Here is a 21,403-nt window from a genome sequence, read left to right as displayed (position 1 = left end):
GAGTAATATTTTAAAGTATTTTTAGTGCTTTGAAACTCATTTCATAGTTATCCTGTAAAAATGCAAATGCAATATTTTCAGAGACTTTGCTTGTGCACATTTATAGATTTAAAATTAAGAGCTTTACTCTTTTTTTCATTCAACTGTGCTGCCGTAGTGTTTTTCAATGTTTAGTTGAACACAGCAAGTGAGATTTGTGCTTTATAAAACAAAAACAACTAATAAAAACAAAATGCAAGCAAACAAAACCCCCTACATCTAAAGTTAATTGCTGTCTTATATAAATAATTTAATTGGTTGCTATGTTTCTTCTAGTTTTTCCACATCATTTACTTTTTTGGTGAGTTTGAGTTGCTTGTGGAACAATTGCCATTCTTGGCTGTTTCTGTAGGAGGAAGTTGATGCCTTATGCACACAGGGGAAATGTCTGGGCATATGCTTGAAGCGAGCACGTGCCCAAGATTTTTGTGGTTATGCTGTGGCTTAAAAGTTAGATTCAAGGACAGAGTCTGCAATTTATTCAGATTTAAGTATGTTATCTCACAAACACTTCTCTTGACTTGGACTCTTTCTGAGACTGCAAGCCATTTGTGTTCAGCATGAACTATGGAACATGTCCCTCAGACTGTGCACTTAAGAGAAAATGTGTATTATTTTTTAGTCTTAGAGAACTGCATTCTTCTGTAAAATCATGAACAACATTTATTTGATTGTTTCAGCCACAAGAAGTACATTGCCTGTCTTTGGAAGAGCACTGTATCGCCTTGTTCTGGAAAATTAAAATAAGTTTTTGATCCAGTCAGAGTGTGATTGTCTCCAAATAATCAGTCTCCTAATAACAGCATTCTTCAGAGGAGATACTTGCCAATGGTTGCTTGAAATATGCTAGTAGTAGATCTGCAAATTTCAGAAATACTATTACCTGTGCATCAGACTTCTGGTCTGGTGTGTGTGCAATTCTCTCATGTGTGTGTGGTCATAACTCGAAGAGGTTTTGAATGAAAATGCAGTGAGCTTGTCAGTTATCTACAGTGTTTGAAAATGCTTTCTGTAGTTACAAAGAAAGTGTCCTAAGAGTTATGTGGATGATGTAAACAATCTACTAGGGAGTATTTCTGGATACTGTGAATAGTAAATGAAGAAGCAAAATGAAACTTTTTGCAATCCCATAATAAGTATCTTAATTGTTATGAAACAGTAGGAAACAAGCTGCTTACAGTCAGATTAAATGTGTTTTTGTTGTTGTTGTTTTTTCTCCTGTGATTTGTTCAGATGTTTTATTTAAAAAGATCAAATCCATTGTGACTTTTGAAATTTGGATGTCTGAATGTTAATAATGCTCATCATCTGTGTATATGTGTGTATTGGGCATTTTATTGATTTTTTTGGAAGCAAAATTTACAAGTAGTTTTCTGGAGCTGAGGCAAGACCTCTCAACAGGACAATATTTAACATATGAAGAAATTGTAATGAACAAATTATTCTTCTACATTCATAAACAAAAATGAGCAAAACAAGCTCATGTCATGTTCTGTGCAGTACTTCTAGTGCAGTCTCTTAATTTTGCACATTAGCTTTAAAAGCTCTTGAAATGGCAAAACTTAAATGAAACAGGAAGCGTGACTTTCTGCAGAATGCTTAGGTGAGCTCAAGTTGCTAAAAGTATGATGAGCTCTGCAAATAAAGGTGGGATGTGGAATAGCTGCAGTCAGTCTCTTGGTTTTAGTATTAACTTGCACCTGATGTATGGATCAGAGTGATGTTTCAAACTGGACTACAAATGTTAGGGAACAGAAGGCTGCTCCAGATTCTTTGATCTGTTGCTATGTTTCTGAATATTGCAAGTGTTTTAATTTTCTGCTGTGTAATTTTCCACAATTTGAAAATAGTGCTTATTGTGTGAAAAACAATGCTAATACCATCTTGCTAATATTGAGAACAATGGTTGCAGTTTACAAGACCTCAAATTCTTTGGAAGTTTAAATGTTCTGCAGCTGACTAGAGTACTGGATTCAATTTGCCTGAGTGTTCTGCCTTCTGGCAGGGATGAGGTTTTCATAATCTTCTAGGCTGTTAGCAGACAGGGAGTTAAGGGTTTTTGGCTTACAGTTGCCTTGATCTTCGCTTGCTACAATGCCATTTGAACCTAGGGGAAGACTCTGCCTTGTGCTTAGCTGGTAACAACATGCTGCAAGCTTTGTCAGTGTAATAACTGAAAAGGGTCAGGCTAAGAAGGACAAGATCTCTTCAGGAGAAGTTGGTGGGAGTGGCAAAATAATTTAGCTATCTGTAGTTATTGCAGAGAAGACTTAAATGCCCCTGAAGGTTTCATTGTGATGCTTTGGCAACTAAAGTGTTTAATGGTGTCTTGGTTATTTCCACTAGTAAAACAAACAAATAAACAAAACCCTTGAGTGTTTGTTCTTGAAGTGCTTCTAAACTTGTAATAAGGAAGGACAAGATTATTTTTGTGAGATTAGCTCTTCATGATCTGAGTCTCTACAAGAATTTAGAGTTTTGGTTAAAAGACCTAGTGTTTCAGTCAAGTTCTACTCAGTAATTATAGAAGTAAAATGTATAGTAGTATGTAGAATAGGGAATTAGTTGTTTTCTATACCATCTTGTTTACGTAACCAAAAATACTGTAAATGCACAATACACTTTTTAAAGGTCTCCTTTGGTACTCCCAAACTGGATTTTGTTCACATTGTCAGTTTAACATGGTCAAGAGGATGTAGTTACGCTACACAGAAAAGTTGTTTCACAGTATCAGTATAAAATATTCTACAAATCATGACTTTGCTGTAAAGACACCAGGTGGAGATTCTTATTTATTATTTTTCAGCGATAGGCAAGAATAAGTTATCCTTCTGGACGTAAAGGACAACTAGTATTTTGAAGGAAAATTAGTATCTCTTCAAAAAAAAAAAAAAAGGAAAAGTGAAAAGCTTGTGCTCTATTACCCAGACCTACTCTAGGTAGGATACTCTTGCAAAAACTATACTATTTGGGGAAATAATGACTAGAGGAACCATTTTGAGGAGTTGACATGGTTGGAAAATTCAACATGTTCAAATAGACTAGCTATAAATTTTTTTTTATTCAGTTTTCAGAATGAGACACTTTCTCTACCATAAAAACTGCAGAATGATCTCATGAAAGAACCATTCACTCATTTCACAGTTATTTTTCCTTTCTAAAGAAGAATTAATTATTCGCTTCCATTGTAATCTAAATACTGTTTGTTGTTAGTCAAGTTCTAAAGCTTAAGAAAAATCTAGTTATATTACAAAATAAAATCTAAATAACTTAAAAATGTATACAATTTATATTTTATAATGCATTTCTTTATGAAGATAATCTGTATCTAAGATAGCATAATTGCTAAGTATTGTGACTTTTTCAGAAGAGCTACAGTGAACCTTGTATGACCTGCTGATACATGACAGCAATCATTACTCTTTTCATACACTCTGTACTTTTAAAGAAAGTTAGCATATTCTAAAATTACTTTATTTGAAATTCCTTTTTTATGGAGTCAGCCTATGTGCTGTACAATATTTTATAAATAGCACACTGTAGTTGTCAAATATATGTTTTTCAGAGAAGCCTACAGCAGTTTATGTGTAAGAGCTATCAAGTAGCTGTGGTGATTTTTTTTGTTCTGTTTTTAAAAGCATTCATATGCATTTTTTAAAATTTAATTCTTTCTTACGGAGCTAGTTTCAGGCATTGCAATATAATTTTCTAATTCAGAAAAATTATTTTAGCCGGTACCATTATTTGCTAATTATCTGTCCATTTAAATTGGTTTTCTAATCCTGACATCATACAGTTGTGTAGTGTGTATCTAACTTTTATTAAGTATATCAATTAATAATTCATTATTGAGATATTTTAAATAAGAATCAACATTTGCACATTACATTTTCACATAGTTTCGATGCTCCAGTTATGTCTTATGAATATATAATTTTTTACGTATTTTATGGTGCTAGGACAAACATATATCTATGTTAAATTTAAACAAAACATAAACCAACTAAGCAATCTTGCCTTCTTACAGTGGTTGATACATACTGTGGCTGATGTCTTATACTGTTACTTTTTAATGTAACAAATAGCCTTTTGCTCCAATGTCTTCAAAATTTTACGTAGAAAGCCTGTTTTTTGTGACATATTGTGGAGAAGACTGGCTGTAAAAATTTCTTCCGTTTGGTACGTTTGGTTTTGTTGTGAAAATTTGGTACTTATTCTTTTTTATGAGTAACTTCTGGCATACTTCTACTTCATTTTTGGTTAAGTTGTATTTTTTTTTTTGTTCCTGGTAGTCAGAGCCTCTGCAAGCCAGATGATGGAGGAGTTCTGTTCATGTCCTTTCATTAAGGATTAACAATTGTGTACAATTTGGAATTCCAAGATCAGACACTAAAATACAAAAAAATAGTAACCATTTAAATAAGTATATTTCAATTTTTCAGAAGTATTGATGTTTGTTCAGATCATAAGAAAGACTTAGAGCCTTACTTAGAACTTTTTTTGGATGGACTTTCTTAAAGTAAATAGGATATTTTCATACTTCTATAGTTTTACTGACCTGACTACAGGAATTGATTTGTGTTATGTAGCAAACCAAAATACTATGATTTGTTTAAATTCACTAATTTGGATTTCTTGATGCCTTTATTAAAGGCCTCATATTTATGCAAGCCAAAACAAAGTCAGGCAGCTTAAAATGAGCTTTTTGGTGCTTATTATTTGACAAGGAGAAAGACAAAAAGATGTTTCATACAATAACATATTATTGAAAATTAGCTCACTACAGAAAACAAAATTACTGATTTTGTTAGTATTACTCCTGCTGGTATTACTTATTATTATGCCTTTGCCCCAGAAGGATATTCATCTTAAAATTATATTTTAATACACAAGAAACCTTTGCACACTAATAGATCCTTCAGTATATCAATTACACTAATGCAAAATAGGAATGCTGTTGGAATGCCAGCACAAGCCGTATATGTATTTGAGTGTGATGTAAGGATATGCTCTTATGTAATTTAATTCTAATCTCTATTGTATTCACAAATTGTTATTGAAGAGCTTATCTGGCTCACTAAAGGCATACTTGCTGCTAGTAAAATTTCATGTACAGCTTTCCTTCTTAAAAGCCTTTGAAGTAATGATAATTTTCTGCCTGTCATTTCCATATTGACTGTACGTATCATGTTTTTTAAAACTGTCACCCTTTATAACCTTGGGAAATTAAGACCAGCAACATAGCCTACTGACTTGTAAATGATGACCAGTTTTTGTCATTTCTGGTCTTTTCTGACATCAGTGCAAAATTGTTTTTAAGGTGTCTTCAAATGTCTAGCTAACCCTAAGAACTGGTGGAACACAGACGTATGCAAAAAGTGTAGATATGTTAAACTAATATTGCATTAATAATACAGTTTGTTTTTAAAAAATGAGGATCTAGGGGTTAATCTATTGAATACCATGGCACCATTTGAACTAATCAACTGGAGTCACTTTTAAGAAAATTTATGCAGTACAGATTATATTGTAAAATATTAATTTTTATAACTGATTTTGTATTTTGTAGGCCAGTGTGAACTCATTTACTCTTCTTAATGAGGAAAAAAAAAAAAAGAAGAAAGATATTTTGATGTTGTGGTACAGGTCTTAAATGTGTAGTGGCACAGGGTAGATGTACAGCATCAACATACTGGAGCATGGTCCAGAGGGAGACCACCAGGGTGCCCAGACTATGGGCTGTAGTGTATGGCACGTGGAGACAGGCTGTAAAAATTGGGTTTGTTCAGTCTTCAGGAAGTGAAAGCTTAGGAGAAAGGTCTTATAGTCTGTCTAATTCTTGCTGAGGGTAAGTTGTGTTGGCATAGGGCAAGATGTAACGATTACAAGTCATTTCAAATTCTGATCAGATGATAGGGAAAACTTTTTCATTGTGGAGGTGGTCAAATTTTGGAAAAGGTTGCCCTTGGATGTTTTGGATTCTCTGTCTTTGACAATACCTGAAATTCAAATGCATCTAATTGGACCTCCTTTGAGAAGGGAATTAAGACTAGAATTAGTGAGGTATTCTCGTTTTTTATATTTTTAAGATTCTTTCCAGAGAAGTCTATTAAATGACAAACTTCTAAATGATTGCTCTTTAAAATGAACCAATAAAAGGACAGAATAACATTTCAACCTGAAATTCTTCGTTGTGGTTAAATCTTAGATGACAACAATAAATACATTTCGGTGAGGATGTGAAATGACTATAATTATCTCCTTTGGGGAGAAGATTTTTTTTTTTGAACAATGTAAATTCCCCTGGACTTGTTCTTGATTGTGCAGTTTGTTTAAAGATCCGTAAAGTTCTTTCCCTTTAGTTCATGTTACTTATAAATAGGTAATGAAGACTGTAGGTTTGACTAATGTTGTCTTTTTAAAGTTGAGATTTAAACCTCTGTTTTTTTTTTTAAAAAAAAATCTTTATTAGAGCATATGAAAGTGTCATTGGAAAAAAAAAAAAGAAAATCTTACAATTCCTTTTCAAAGAATAGTCTCTTCATGTGTCTTTATTCAGTGAGATGATTTAAGTAAATTAAGTTCTAACTTATCAAACAAACATTCTTTAGTGTTGTGAAATCATAAAGCCATATTTTCAGGTGTGTGCTCTCAAACTTCTTTCTGTTCTAGTGCTTTTCGAAATGTAAAAAAAGAAATAAATAGTTTTTGCATCTAAGATCTGTAAGGAAGTCAAATCCACCAGAAACATTTTTTTTTCACCTTTTTTGTTTTTCTTCTTAACTCTTTTTTCTCGGGAACTGGATGATCAGATAATAGTTTTTGAGGTGAAGCTGGATTTTGCTCTTCATGTTCCAGTCTTTTCAAAATCTGATGAAATCTTCCTTCTTGTTGTCTGAAGTCATATTCTACGCTATAGGAAAATGAAGAGATTTAAACTAGTGAGTGAGAAATTCCCTCTTTAAAAAACACATAGAAAAGATGCTTACCTTGTTAGAATAACTTGGCATTATTCAATATCAGAGCCTGGTTAAAAGGCAGTAGAGGTTGCTGCCTTGAAAGTAAGTTGATTTGTTTACCTTTTCTGAGGGAATTCCCTTTCTATGTGATATAAGAACTCCATCATTGTGCAAAAAAATGGGCCAAAAATCAAGGGAGAAAAAGTATTTGGATGACCTTTCAATGCATTTTATTCAATGGTTAGATTTTGATTCTGTGATCTAATTCACTCATATATTTGGCATGAATTCAAAACTCTCATATAATTAACTTGCTGAACGTGAGAAGTTTTTCTCCGCTTGGGACCAAAATATATATGAAATTAAGAAAAGACATGTCTTTGAGATAGGTGTTATGAGTTACCAGAGAAGTAGATAGTAGAAGGCAACTTTCATTTTCTGTATGGAATGTCATAATTTATTGATGTCAAATGAGAGCTAAGATGATAAGAGCAACTATGTGCACAGAAATAAAGGTAAGATTCAAAAGAATCAGTGTGGAAAATTATGGGTCTGATGCAACCAGTACAGTTAAGCAAAAACAAACAAATAAAAAGAAGCGATGCTGTATGTCTATCCCTTATTTCAACCACCTTTTCTTGTGGGATTTGTATTGGCACTATATGAAGTGGAGGTTTTTGCAGGAGGAGTGGAGAGCAGGAACAATGTTTGCTTTTTTCCATAATGCAAGCATTTTCTGAGGAAAAAATCACTATCTGAGGAATGCTGGGATGTCACATGTAGGCTCTGATTCTGCTTTGGGTACTGAGTAGGAGAAATCTCTAAAATTTGTTAACATGCATATTTTTAAAACACTATTAATTTTAAGTGCGTGTATGCGTATTTAAATGTATAAACAGTGCTGAATCGTAAGTTAAATTTAACTAGAAGCTTGTTTCTCTTACAATTAATGTATTTTTTAATGAAATAAAATAACAGTTGTCAAACAAAGCAATATCATTATTCTAATTTAGCAGAATTGGCTAAGGATCTGTGGACAGGGAGTAATATATAATAAATATAAGTAGTAGAAGAAAGTGATGTGAACAACAAATTTGACGTGTCTCCAATTTCATCCTCTTAGGGCTAAAACTGCAAGTTAGTACTCCTCAGTAGTCATAAATCAGGAACACTGGAGAAGAAATACTCCTTTTATACTTAAGGAGTGCCTCTGTTCATGTTCCTTTTCTCTTCCCTTCTTCAAAGTTTCAAATTTAATGTTGGAGGGGTAAGTCTCTAGAGGCAAGAGATAAATTCAGTCTCCATTTAATACTTGTTCCTTGTATTCTGATATAACTGCTTGTTTTAATTTGCTATATTAATTTGTTTATTATAATACAAATATGTGTCATAGGATCTAGATTGCAATTCCGAAGTCACTTCACATAACCCTCCTGATTAGGTGATAAAGGATAAATGATAAATGATAAAGATGATTCAGTGACACTAACACATCACTCTGCTGTGTTTGAGTCACTGCTGACTTAGGTTCTTGAAAAGCAGGAAAAGGGAGCAAGGTGAAACAGTTCCATATTTAATGACAATAGTGATGCTACATGGGTAGAAAAAATACATGCACAGATCTTTTAGACTACATGAAACAGGAATTACATGGGTCTGTCTAGAACAAAAACTGATGAGCACAGTTGCTTCCTTCAGAATGTTTTCCAATGAATCTGTAATGAACTTCAAATACTAGTTACTCAGTCTTTTTATAACTGCCTCTTGTGGGATATAGAGTGGAAACGATTAACTTTCCTTGCTGTCTTCTGTTTTGTCTCTTAACGCTAGTAATTGTTCAGAGCTGGAACTGTGTTCTTGTATGTATTTTGCTAACTATTGCAGTGTAAACCTCTAGGCAACCTTAACATCAAGAACTACCTAGTAAACCAAAAGGCACATCAATGTTTGTTTCCTCTGTTCTTTATTTCAAATACTTGTGCTTTTTGCTCACAATCTCTCCTGTATTAGAACTAGGTAGACTGAAAGGGAAGGTAAGCAGCTTAGTTTCTTCTTCTGAAGAGAGAAGATATCCTGTGGTAAAGGGTCAGAGATTGTTCAGTGGTTGTTCAAAGGCAGTGACTAAGTAAAGGAAATCTTTATTGTTCCAGGTTTTCCTTTTTGTAGAGACTGAGTCCATGGTTTTGCATAATTCATGTAACTTCCTGCAGTAACCAGTGTACTGTGGAGAAGACTAGCAATTTTTATCTCAGAGGAGATGTGCGATTTAATTTGTTATAAGTCAAGTGCTTTGAGAAGAATAAATATTCAATTCATTACCAGAAGTTTAGGACATCAGTTCTCAATTGAGTTATATGTTGGGCGATAATTTCCAATGCTTTGTCCAACCCTGACTTTACAGAACAAGTACATAAATCTGTTTAATATATTTGGCTTAAGTAGAAAATGTGGTGTGAAAACCACATTCATATGGATATAGTCTGTCTTATTTCCATTTTTGAAGGAATAAAATTAAAGGCATAGTACTTACAAGCTGGCAAAGTTAATGGTCTGCCATACTGTTTGAAATGAAGAGAAACTTATCACTGTAAAAGACAGTCTCCTACCCTTTTTTATTATTATTTTTGTAAATGTAAAGATGTATATATGTAAAATCTCAGGAACATGTTAATATCTTTGAAGGGATCAAAATTTTCTAGGAGATCTTTCAAATCAAGTTCATTCATTAATTATGCTGGGTCATGTCTAACTCCAACACTTGTTTCTGGCAAGTTCGTTTTCCACTAAGGTTTTGCTTTTTTTCTCTCTCTCTTTTTTTTTTGTTCCTTTTAAATACAGCATATAAAAAGGTGATATGTATAGCAAAGTTTTTTGTTTTTGTTTTGTTTTTATTGTGGGGGAGGAAGAAAGAAGCATCTGCTGAAGTGAGAAGTGTGGGGGTGGTTATTGGGTGGTTATTGTTGTATTTTGCACATAAACATGAACTGTAGCTGTAGCTTACTAGCATTTGTAGAATTGAGTGTTTATCTTTTCCAAAATCCAAATTTTTTACAGAAATCTCAGCTTGAAAAATGTAACAAACACAGGGCACTTCATCATCAGGAGCTGCTTCAAAGGTTTTGAAAGCATGGTGGTAATAGTAACACTGTGAAACATTGGTGGAAATTCCTATTTGAGGCCTCAGATGTATAGTACTTCAGATAACACCAATCCTAATTATTCTGTATTTGAGGGGGAAAAAATGGTTAAAACAGCAACCCTTCACATATTCCCCTTGGTCTTTTGTTAAAAACTCTATTAATAATAACAGACTTCTTATACCTGTGAACAGAACACAGTATTGTAAATTTGTGAGAGATAATCAGACAATAGGAAATTGTGCAAAGTGCGGTACCTGTAAATGATACATGCGGTGTTCTGACAGGTGCTGCAGTTGTTGAGGTCTTGACCAGTGTGAAAAAAGTTCCGCCTGTAATAGACAGTAGTTTCATGTAATGTGTAGTTGTAAATATATTAACATAGTTCTATTATACTCTCACTAAGAAAGTTCTGTTAATCATTTCTATTATTTTTATAAAAAATTTCAGTGCCAAATTCTGTAATTCAAGGTTGCTTTATAAAACCCAACCCCCACACTTAATCATACTGCTGCTGTTTATAAACTCACTTTAAACTATTTGAATATCTGTGCTTTCAGTGAATTAATTTGATTTTTACCCATATGCTTTCCATTCTTTCCCCTTTTCATGTTTTCTTACTTTAGTATAAACAGTTCAGATTTTTAACATTAACAGTTAACAAATAAAGAGTGTTAAGAAAACAAGTAAGTGACTTAACAGTGACTAGAGGTGAATAAGTTCTAAGATGGGGAGATTTGTATTAGAAACGATCTGAAGTCCTCTTACATCTGAAGAATGCAATAACGTTTATATTAAATAAATTTTATTTGAATTAAAGTAAATGAGGTGGTACCAAGATAATTTTCTGGTTCCTCCTGGAATTAAAGGGAAGACTTTTCACATAGGTTGTTGTGCTACCTCCAGAAACACTTGCGATGTTGAGTTTTGCTGCTGTATTTGCTAGGTGTTTCTAGCAAAATGGATGGATCTTGATCATGGAATCTCTGAGAAACTTCAGGACACTTGGCAGAAATTTTGTTTTCAGCCATGTGGTAACTACCAAAACAGAATGCTGAATGTGTGCGTTACTACAGGCTGTTCTTTTTAATGGTTAGACACACAAACTTAATTGAAGCTTGTCCGCTCTGTCATACATGATATGTCATGTATACATAGGAGAAGGAATAGTAGGACTTGGTAGTGTTAGGGCAGAGGCTGGACTAGGTGATCTTGGAGGTCTCTTCCAACCTAGGTGATTCTGTGATCCCTGAAGATCTCTATTTGGGTGGCAGTAGTATAAAAAGTAGTTTAGACTGCTTAAACTAGACTGCCTGCACTTGAACCTACTTGAATATTTTTCCCCCTTTGTGGTTCTTCTAAAGTAAACTTTTTTTTTTTCTGTTATCAGTTTGTTTGTGAATTCTGTCAGTTGTGTCTAGGCTATTACAAACTTGGTGCAAGAAAATGGAGTGAAGATTACCACATGTATTCCTTAACTGTAGTCAGTAAATAGTATTGATACACATGATTTGATGCTAAAATGAAGGTTTTAGTTTTATGCATAGATGATTAAGTCTGGGTGCCTGAGTGTTGTGGTTTTTGCAGTATAGGGGCTGCTGCGGGGAAAGTAAACACCATCCCAGCCAGACCCAGTACACTCAGCCAGTTGTGCTATGTATGAAAGTAAATGTGTGATAACCTAGACCTCAAAGTGTTTTGTCTTGTTTTGTTTTTAAAGGGAAAAAAAAAATGAACTCTCTGATTTTCTTGATTCTTTGAAAGATTTATTTGCTGTTTTTCCCAAAGATTAAAATTACTTGATGAAAGTACTACATTATCATAAGGGATAGCTTTAAAATGTATCCTAGATATATTTATTGCAAGTTGGAACTGCTGGTAATGCTTTGGAAAGCATTATTAGGACATTTTAAAATCTTTTTTGAGCATAAAAATATCTAAAATTCTACTTTGTCATATGAAGGTTCAGTTCTTCAGTCTTCTGATGTGAATTACGTGGGTAGTATGATTATTATTTATAATGCATAAGTAAGTTACATATGTAATCATTGCAGCTTTGGCTAATAGACATGACACTATTTACTAAAAATAAATACAGATTGTGTGTTCTTAATGACAGTACAGAAAGTGGTCATTCTAAAATCTAAGATTATTAAAAGATTTCTTGCTTAGAATCTTCATGCTGTATGTTCATAGTTTTAACCCCTTTTAAGCACTAATCTCCACCTCCTGCAAAACTTTCCTTACACATCTTGAAATTAATCTGGCATTATGCCTTTTCTTCTTCTAAAGGCATTCCCTTTAAGCAGCTATTATGTGTGTGCTACCATGAAATGTAACCAACAATGAAGTCCCCAACAAAAACAGCCTGCAGGTGTTGTGCTTTGGCCACTAATATGTTTGCTTGCTCATGAAGATAGGACTAATTTATTGAACAGAACATGTTTTTGCTGATATAAACTATTTCAGCAATAAGATTCTTAGCACTAAATGCGTATCTGACCTTGATAGAGAAAGCTGGCTTGCTGTAGTTTTGTTATATTGCATTAGTATGTTAGACTGTTGGGTTTTGTTCCACTACACAGAGATTTTAGCTAGATGGAAGCTGCCAGCTTTCATATATAGGTAGCATTGTATCTGACACCATAAATCTAAATAACAAAGAGAGTTAATAAACTGTCTCTCACACTGAGTTTACTAAAGGCAGTGTTAATTAAAGCCAAGCTGTAAAGAGACTTGCTTTTCTGTAGAGGCCCAAATATCTGAAAAACTGAATGAGATCATCTTTGTTAATTCATCTTTGAATATTTCAGGGAAAGATGTTTCAGTAAAAAAGGTTAAAAGAATGATAATATCTACTTCAGATTTTTGATATATTACCGATATTAAAATGCACCGTACCCTTCACTGAGGGCTCTGGATTTTTCAAGGTCTTGAATTACATTCAAAAGGACTTTAATCTTCTCCTGGTTCGACAGCAAGGATTCCTCTACAGATTGTAGCCTGCCTTGTAGGGCACATAGTTCACCATGTGCCAGATGAATTTGATTTATTTCAGTAATCTCTTTGTTGGTTTGTGGGTTTGTTTCATTCCTTGGCAGATAAGACTTTATGTGAAATCCTTCTAAACAGCTGTTACACTGGGAAACATCAGATGGGGTAGAATTTTTCTCAATTTCAGTATTGCATGAAGAAATAGATTTTGATGCATTACTGCTGGTCAATGACATGACTGTGTGATCATCATTTGTTAGTGTCACACAGCTGGAACCTGTTTTATGCTCTCCTGCCTGTTGATGGTCTCTGAGGGAACAAGGAGATATGCTGTGATTTGATGGAAGTGATAACGGAGTAGTTTCCTGACTGCTTGCATCTGTGCTGACTATAAGCAGCTCAGAGTCACTTTTATCTCCTTCGCAAGAGTCAGAATGAGGATTACATTCACTGTAATTAGCGGAATGGCTTAGGCAAGGGTTTATTTTTTCACAATCAGATGACAGCATGCTATTTTCATTGTTCTCATTGCTATTTATGATAGTAGAAGAATGCAGTGAATTACTTAAATTCACGGTTGTGTCTGGTGCATCCATGGAAGTATTGCTGTTTTGTGGAAAATTCACATGAATGTATTCAGGCACCTGTGTAGAAACAGTTGTCTTTTCTGTTACTGAGAAATCATCCGTATGGATAGGTCCGTTTCTTTGTGCTTCTGATAGTCTTTGACTTAACTGGCTGTTTACCTTAGTATTGCTAAATCCATCTTCCAAATGATTAGTTATTCTTAAATAACAGAAGTCCGAAGACATAATATCTTGCTCAGAAAGATTGCCATTTGCTTGGATGCAATTTTCAGCCTCGGTTGGCATTTCTGTTAATGATTTGCTTACTGCCAGTTTTCTTCTTCTAAAAACAGGGAAGTGTTTCCTGAGGCTAGGAGATGTTTGTATGGCAATATTTTGAAGCCCCTTCTGAGCCTTGGGAAAAGATGGAGATTGTAGCAAGAAATTGTGGTGCCTAGCTACTTCTTTATTTCTGGTCATTAATGCAATATTTTGGGCTGGATTAGTACCCAGTTCAGTGCCACCTGCCGCCTTCGTGTTCATACCATCATCTTTGAAACGAACTTGCTGGGATTTGCTTCTGCGGTGGTGTGGCTGTCTCATAAAATCAACTGAATCCAGACTGTTCCTCTTCAGCAGCACTGGACGCATTTTCATGTTTTGCTGTGCCACTGAATCACAGTTTAAAGTCTGCAAATAATGTGTTTCTTTGCGACCCATTTCATTTGTCATTTGAGCTCCGTTTTATGATTGTGTTCCTTAGATGGAAATGAATACCTTACTAATGAAGAAGCGAAGCCTTTCGTTCTTCTTGTTGTTGTTATATATCCATTTAGCTGACATGTTCTCTTTAGGGATACTCTTTCAAGTTTAATTGCTGATCAATCCAAACACTAGAAAAAGATATTTAATATCAAATTTAAGGAAAGATTTTTTGTAGCTGGAGAATCCAGAAATCCTTGTGTTGTGAAGCAAACATAATTCTTCTTGTATTACAAAATTGCAGCAGACAGTTATGTGTATAGGTAACTAATTTAAAGGTCAGTTTGAGTCGATGGCTTTCCTGATGGCTCTTACTTGACAGTCAGCTCTCCATTAGTGATGCAGCTTTTTTATGTCAGTCACATATGTCTTACATGCATGTTGTCAAAACAACAGGCTTTATAACTTTTTGGGGCACTTCCATTTCTGATGCATAGTTTTACTGATGGAATTATATCCATTAATACCAAACTGAATTGCTTTCTTTAGAAAGAATTTTTCTTCAGAAAATTTTTTTAATGTTGCAGATTCAACTCATCTTTCCAAATAGTTAAGCAAAATGCAACCACTTCTGACCAGGCAAAACCAATATCCAGCAGGGTTCACTGAGAGACATTATTTTGCGTGGTTGATGCTTCCGTTCATGCAAGTATGAGGCCAACTGTATCCAAGGGACTGTGTCATTTGGGAAAGTTCTGTAAGTACTTTGACATCTGAAGAGTGATCCAGTGTGAATAACCAGCAAATGCACATTAACATGAAATGTTGCCTGAAAGTAAGAAGACAACAGTTTTAGATGAACAAACTACCAATTTCCAGTGGTTTTGTAACTTTGGCAGTGAGATGCTGGTATAAAAACTGATTCTTTTTCCTATAATTTTTGGATCACCTAAAGTTTTCCTCACATGAGATGTCATGAAACAACCAAAAATGGAAAGAAAACATTCAGAGTAATAATTTTTTTTCTTTGTTGTGTACTCATATGCAGGTTTGAATCTGGGGCCAAATCTAGATTTTAAGATTTAAGTCTTGTTTCAGATTTGACAAATGGCTAGTAAGTCTTGTTATGTATGAAATATACAAGAAGTGCAAAATAAAAATGTGAGTACTTAATTTGGTGACAAGATTTAAACTCGGCATTTAAATTTTTTTTTTTAGTTGCTCATTTCTTGTGTTCATATTTGAGCACGATTCTTGCTTAAGGGAAAATAAGTTACTCTGATGTTTTAAAATGAGATTAATGCAAATGGGACTCTCTGTTGGGACATGAAATCTTTTCCACACAGTATCCAATTTGTGGTGATCAGGACTGAAATCGGCTGCACAGGCATGTAAAGCATTTTACTCAATTTGCATGCAAGAAACAGGACTCTAAAACTGTGGTTTGTCACTTCTGGTCCAGAGCTCATAAAAAAGCAAATGTTAAACATTTTGAGTGACCATTTAGCCTTATGGCTCTGAGAAAAAATAAGATCAATTATACATTCATAATGACGATGTATTGCATACAAAATAGAATTAGGAAGCACAGAAGTCGAGTTGAACATTTTATTATGAGCTGACTGTTATCAAAATTTTACTTGCAAATATTTTAGTATTTCTCAATTGTAATACAACCACTAATCTTTTCTGTGTCCCAAAAATAAAGCTTTGACCCAGTTGTCACAACTGCCATTTCAATTATGAAGCTTAGTTTGCCACAAAGACACAGTATTCATAGGTTAAGGTGTAATGAGCACTGACTACTTTCAAGTTCTATGTATTTGTTACGTAAAAATAGTATTATTAGTGAAACTTGAAGTGGTAGTGAATTGTCACTTCAAATGCGGATTATGACCACATCTCTTGCATTGATGATGGGTTTTTCATAAGTTTGTGCTCAAGTGTAACATAGATGATTCCTTTAAACTAGGCCTTTAACCTTTAAACCCTGTAGCAGGCTGAGCAGTGGCACGTTTCACTGACTCAAGGGTTGCGCAGTATCGTTTACTTCTTCTCGGAATATGAACCCTTGAGCAGTTGACTGATATGTGGCACAACATGGAATGGGAAAGGCATATAACAATGCATCACTAATTCACTTACAATGTATTAGGGGTGAAGTAAGAAAATATAAAGGCAAGAGAGTAGGAAAAAAAGAAGACTGTTTCACATATAACTAGGAATCACATAGGCCAAAAGTAATCTTGTTACTTCAAGATTTTCATCTTAAAATTTGTTACTTTGATAGAATTTTGTTGGCAATCCTTGTTACACATTTAGACTCATGATGACTTTCTGAGTTAGAACATAGAGGTGAGTATATACCATATGTAGTTTTGTTCAAATTATGTACATTTAAATTGCATGTGTTTTAGTCAAGACTTTTTCACTCCAGATGTAGTTGCTGTTCCTCACCCAAATAATGTGTTATCGACTTAGCTTCAGATGTGATTTCTCCTACCTACATTACTCTACAATAGTTTGGGCCCACATTCAGAATATGCAACAAATAGTGCTAGACTGCTAAATCTAAAACTGATGGAATAGAATAGAATAGGGTTAAGAGGAGAAATTTGTGCAAAATATGGGAAATATACTTAGGATTTTTAATTATCCAATAGGATTTGCTTTTATGATTACAGAATTACAGAGATTCTTAAGATTGGGGCTAATTTCCCAGCACGGTCTTAATTTAAGACACTGTTCAACTGGTGATTTAATTACCATGACTGCTTGTATTACCTTAGTGTTTTTTGATTGTTTTTTTAAGCATTGAACCAACTTTACTATATTTAACTTAGAGGAATTGATGTGATGAGTGTAGTGGTGCAGTGGGAAAGATATTTTATTACAGGGTATAGCAAGCTTATATAGTCTTACGTAACTTTCTGGCAAAGTAATTTTAGCAAAGTAATAATATGCTACTCTCTTATTAAGCTTAAGAAGAAAATGAGAATATCAGGTGATTTCAATGCAGAGAAAAATGTTCCATAAGGTAACAGGAAACAAATATGTACATTAATTATCAAGTAGCTTAAATCACTGTAATCCTTGTTCACTGTAAACAAGTACACACAATAAACAAGTCAAGTAGTTTTTGCAAATAAAATTCCAGTGCTAAGTTATGAATTCTCATATTGTCCAGTAATTACTGGAGGCTTTTTACAGTTTTATTTGAGAATTTATCCAAATAATGCAGTAGCATTCCCCACTTCCCATCACAGCTGCTATGCTCCAGGCAGATGGGCTACTTTAAAGTTATAGTTACCCAATTAAATTCAGATAGGGGCTAATCCTGCTTTAAATACAAGTAGAAAGCCTGTAAGGTTTTTATAAGAGTTCTCTACTTTGGCTATAGAAGGCAGATGAGCTAGATTATTGCCTTCTTAATCTGCAAATTGCACATTTAATTCTGTACAATTTCTGTTACCTTTATATCCACTGATCTGGTGTTAATATGGATTGTTATAATGAGAGTTTCAATGCTGTTGTTCGTATTAAAAAGTTGAAATATATATAGATAGCAATGCTAAAATATTTGTGTTTAAAATCCGAACTTGTGAAGTTCAATAAATTACAGGTGTCTTTGTCTTCTAAGTCAATGTAACGTTTCCAGTTAAAATATTTAAATAACATTGTCCCAATCCCAGCATATAATCTCTTGTACTTTTCTGGTACGAATATTTATGGGTTTTGTTTTGCTCGTTATTTTGCATTGACTGAAGTATGAAGAATTCTAATGATCTATTTTATAGAAATTCCTTTAATGTATTAATTATGTCACTCATAAAAATGAAAATAAAAAAATGCCAGTCTTAAATTTATCTGTTGTAATACTAGTAACAGTTTCGGTAGGAGAAATTCACTGGAGTTCAATTTCTGCCAAGGTTCCATGACCTTGCATCCAACCTCTTCCTTCCCTTTCCTTCTGTGGGCAGCTGCTCATCAATCTTCAGGAAAAGCCTTGTGCCGTGGTTATTTTGCTTAATTAGCACAGTGGATTTGTTCCAGTCTCTTCATTCAGTGGTTGCTGAAGCAAGTGACCTACTAAATGTTTGATGGTTAACGCTTATGATTAAATACTGCTACTAATATGGTGCATATTTCATGCTCTTCATGACTCGAGTATGTGAATCTGACTATAGATATCATTAATTCCATTAATTATTTTTTTATGGTTATTTTATACCATTAAAGTAAATTTTGATTTTTCAAGTCTATTTTGTGCAGGTACTTCTGAACAGTGATTGTTAAACTACTTTTCTAACCTCAGAATTTTTTCTGAGTATTTAGAAGTGCACAGACAGCTTAGTTAGTCAGCCAGGCAGAGAATGACCACAAGAAATAGTTATATTTTTCTTATAATTTTTCTTCAATCTTTCCTTTCCTCTCTCCATTTGAAAGAGTCAAACATATGTTTTGGTTTGTATTTTAGGTTAATGACTGAAGCTACGTGTAGAGGTATGCGGTTTTTAAGGATGAGTGGAGGTTGTAGGAAACCGCATAAATTGAAAAAGCATGTAGTGAAGGGCAGTAGTGATTTTGCAGGAGTACAGGTGTATTTGTGGTGGTTCTGCCCTTCTGAGTGAATTGCAGCTGTAGTTTGATGAAAAAGTTAAATATTTGATCTGGTTTTCAGATTCATTTAGTTGTAGTTTGACATCTTGATTTTCCATTTTACTAGTCTGCTTCATAAAAAATGTTTTTTCTTTGTAGTAACAGTGTGTTGTATTTGTAGTATTCTGCTTTTCTTGTGTGCACATGTTAAAACTGGTGTTTCTTGGAAACTAAATTTGGCCAAGCACTTAAGAAATAAGCAAAACACTAGGCTAATAGCATTTTGTGAGGGCTTTCAGCAAGAACATGATCAGTGTAGTTTACCTTGTACTTTTGAGCATCATCACTTTAAACTTCCTTATTCACTCAAGATTTATTTTTTTCCACTCTGAGATAATCCGTCTACCAAATTATAAACAGCACGACTTTAAGCATTATAGATAAAAATATATTTGGTAGAGCTGTAATGGCTGTAAGATAATATATTCTGATGAGGTAGCTTTGTTATGTCTGATTTGTTTCATTTTATCTTGCATAATGACTGCTTTCTATAAATACAACTAGATATGTTTGTTTTAAAGATCCATCTTGATTTATTTACTTTGTGTTGTGTAATAATCATGTTCCAAGTGTTGAAAATCTTCCCTGTACTCTCAAACTATTTGCTGAATAAAACACTGCTTGTGTTTTGGCCAGATCTGAACTTGCTTGTTAATACCTGGATTCAAGACTCAACAGGATGGAGGATTTTTTTCAAATGCAACTTTCTTACATCTTTGACATTTCTGAAAATAGTGAAGAGCTCACAGATTAGAAAGAATTCTGATGACTAATTTTACTAGTCATAACAAAACTTGGCCCTAACTCTAAATATGCTAATGCTGTATTCCATCACAAGAAATTTCAAAAAAATAATCTAGTGCTGACTTTATCACAGTTCTGTATCTTGGAAGAAAGATACTCTGTTGTTTTGTGGTCTTTTTTTTTTCTTCCTTTTAAAAAGAAAAGTCAGTGTCTGAAGTGGAACTTTTCTCAGTGACATATATGAATTCACAATTTTTGTACATTGGTTTGGATGTCAGTTGGCATCATGCTCACTTTCCATTTTGTTGTGTTGCGAACTTCAACAATAGGTATTGGCCAAGCAGTTTAATTTAGTCTTTTTTTTTTTAATAAAACTGGTGTTTGTCTTTTTCTCCAAAATCACGAGAGATGTTGAGGATGAGCCAGATAGTACTTCTGAAATCTCTGCAGATTAAGTTGAAACACATAGCAGCAGATAGTATGAGGAGCTAGAGATGGATTTAAAATTACTGGGGTTGGATGATGCTAAAAATCTCTCCCCTTTTATTGCCCTTTTGTCATAATACATCCTAAGCTGAACTGCATCGGTTTCCCCTTATCCCCAAGCATAATCGTAAACAGTGGTGTGAAGTTGACTTTGTTCTCCACTCCTTCCTCAGAGCTGAGTCATGTTTAGATGCTCTTTCTCTCTTCTCTTCAGTGCAGAGTAAGTTTTAAAAGATATATGTTGGGGAAAAATACAAGACAGCTTGCAACATGTTTCTCTTTTTGAAATGTAAAACTTAAGGCTGGATGAAAAATACTCTATCCAAAAGGAAGTAATTTTTAAAATCTAAAAGTGAAATGTAATTTATTGGTTATTTACCTTTCAAAATTGTTACTGTTGTTCAATTTTTTCTTTGTTCAGTGTTCTCTCAAAGGTAACATCTAAAGCAACCATTGTTGTAAGTCATTCTAGGATGATTTTTAATGAACAACTGAAATTTTTATAACATAAGAAACCCCAATGGAGTTTTTAGTCCTGTTTATTTTTAATAGCATTTTTATATTCAGTAAAGTCAGAAACAAATTCATCACAGTCCAGCGGGCTGCAGAATTATTTTTGATAGCTTCACTTTTAATTTAAGGTAGCCTTCATGTTTATAGCAGCCTCTTTTATAGTAGCATCAGGTTACTAGAGGATTTTGAGAGTCTGGAATAGAATAATAGAAAGACATTATGTAGGCCTCTTATATCATTCTCTGGAAATGATACTGGGGGAAAAAAAAGCCAATTAATTTAAAAATAGACACCATCATCAGATATTTAAGTGTAATTTTTCCCAATTATGAATGATACAAGATTTTGTAGCCACAAAGAAGTGTGATTTCATTTATCTCAGTCCCTGGGACAAGCATTCAGAAATACTAATGCTTTTCATATTTTTTCCGTGTTTGGAGTACCCCTCCTTGCACCACATGCATTCTGGAAATATGGGAAATGTGGTTCGGCTTAGGCTTGATGTGTTCATTTTCATCCTCTCTGCCTGTCTGAATCTCTTCATCTGTCAGAAGAGGCATTGTATAGGCTTTGAGGAGATAGTGTTTTTACAGAGCACTTAGGG

General features: G+C 33.9%; 2 protein-coding genes across 2 annotated transcripts in view; one reads left to right on the top strand and one right to left on the bottom strand.

The window, feature by feature from the left end:
• The window catches only part of DOCK2 (dedicator of cytokinesis 2), a 286,898-nt gene that overhangs the window by 72,630 nt on the left and 192,865 nt on the right, over positions 1-21,403 (top strand). The gene's annotated exons all lie outside the window — the stretch shown is intronic.
• Positions 108-14,978, bottom strand: INSYN2B (inhibitory synaptic factor family member 2B). Its single transcript, XM_080554769.1, has 3 exons — positions 13,037-14,978; positions 10,393-10,467; positions 108-6,952 (listed from the first exon to the last, which is right to left on the bottom strand). Exons 1-3 carry the CDS (start codon positions 14,425-14,427, stop codon positions 6,772-6,774), a joined length of 1,647 nt encoding a protein of 548 aa, XP_080410895.1. The 5' UTR covers positions 14,428-14,978; the 3' UTR covers positions 108-6,771.

Source organism: Anser brachyrhynchus, assembly GCF_964034855.1.
Source record: "Anser brachyrhynchus genome assembly, chromosome: 14".
NCBI classification, from domain to species: domain Eukaryota; kingdom Metazoa; phylum Chordata; class Aves; order Anseriformes; family Anatidae; genus Anser; species Anser brachyrhynchus.
Note: the sequence above shows the minus strand (reverse complement) of the source record. Positions and strands in the feature narration are given on the sequence as shown.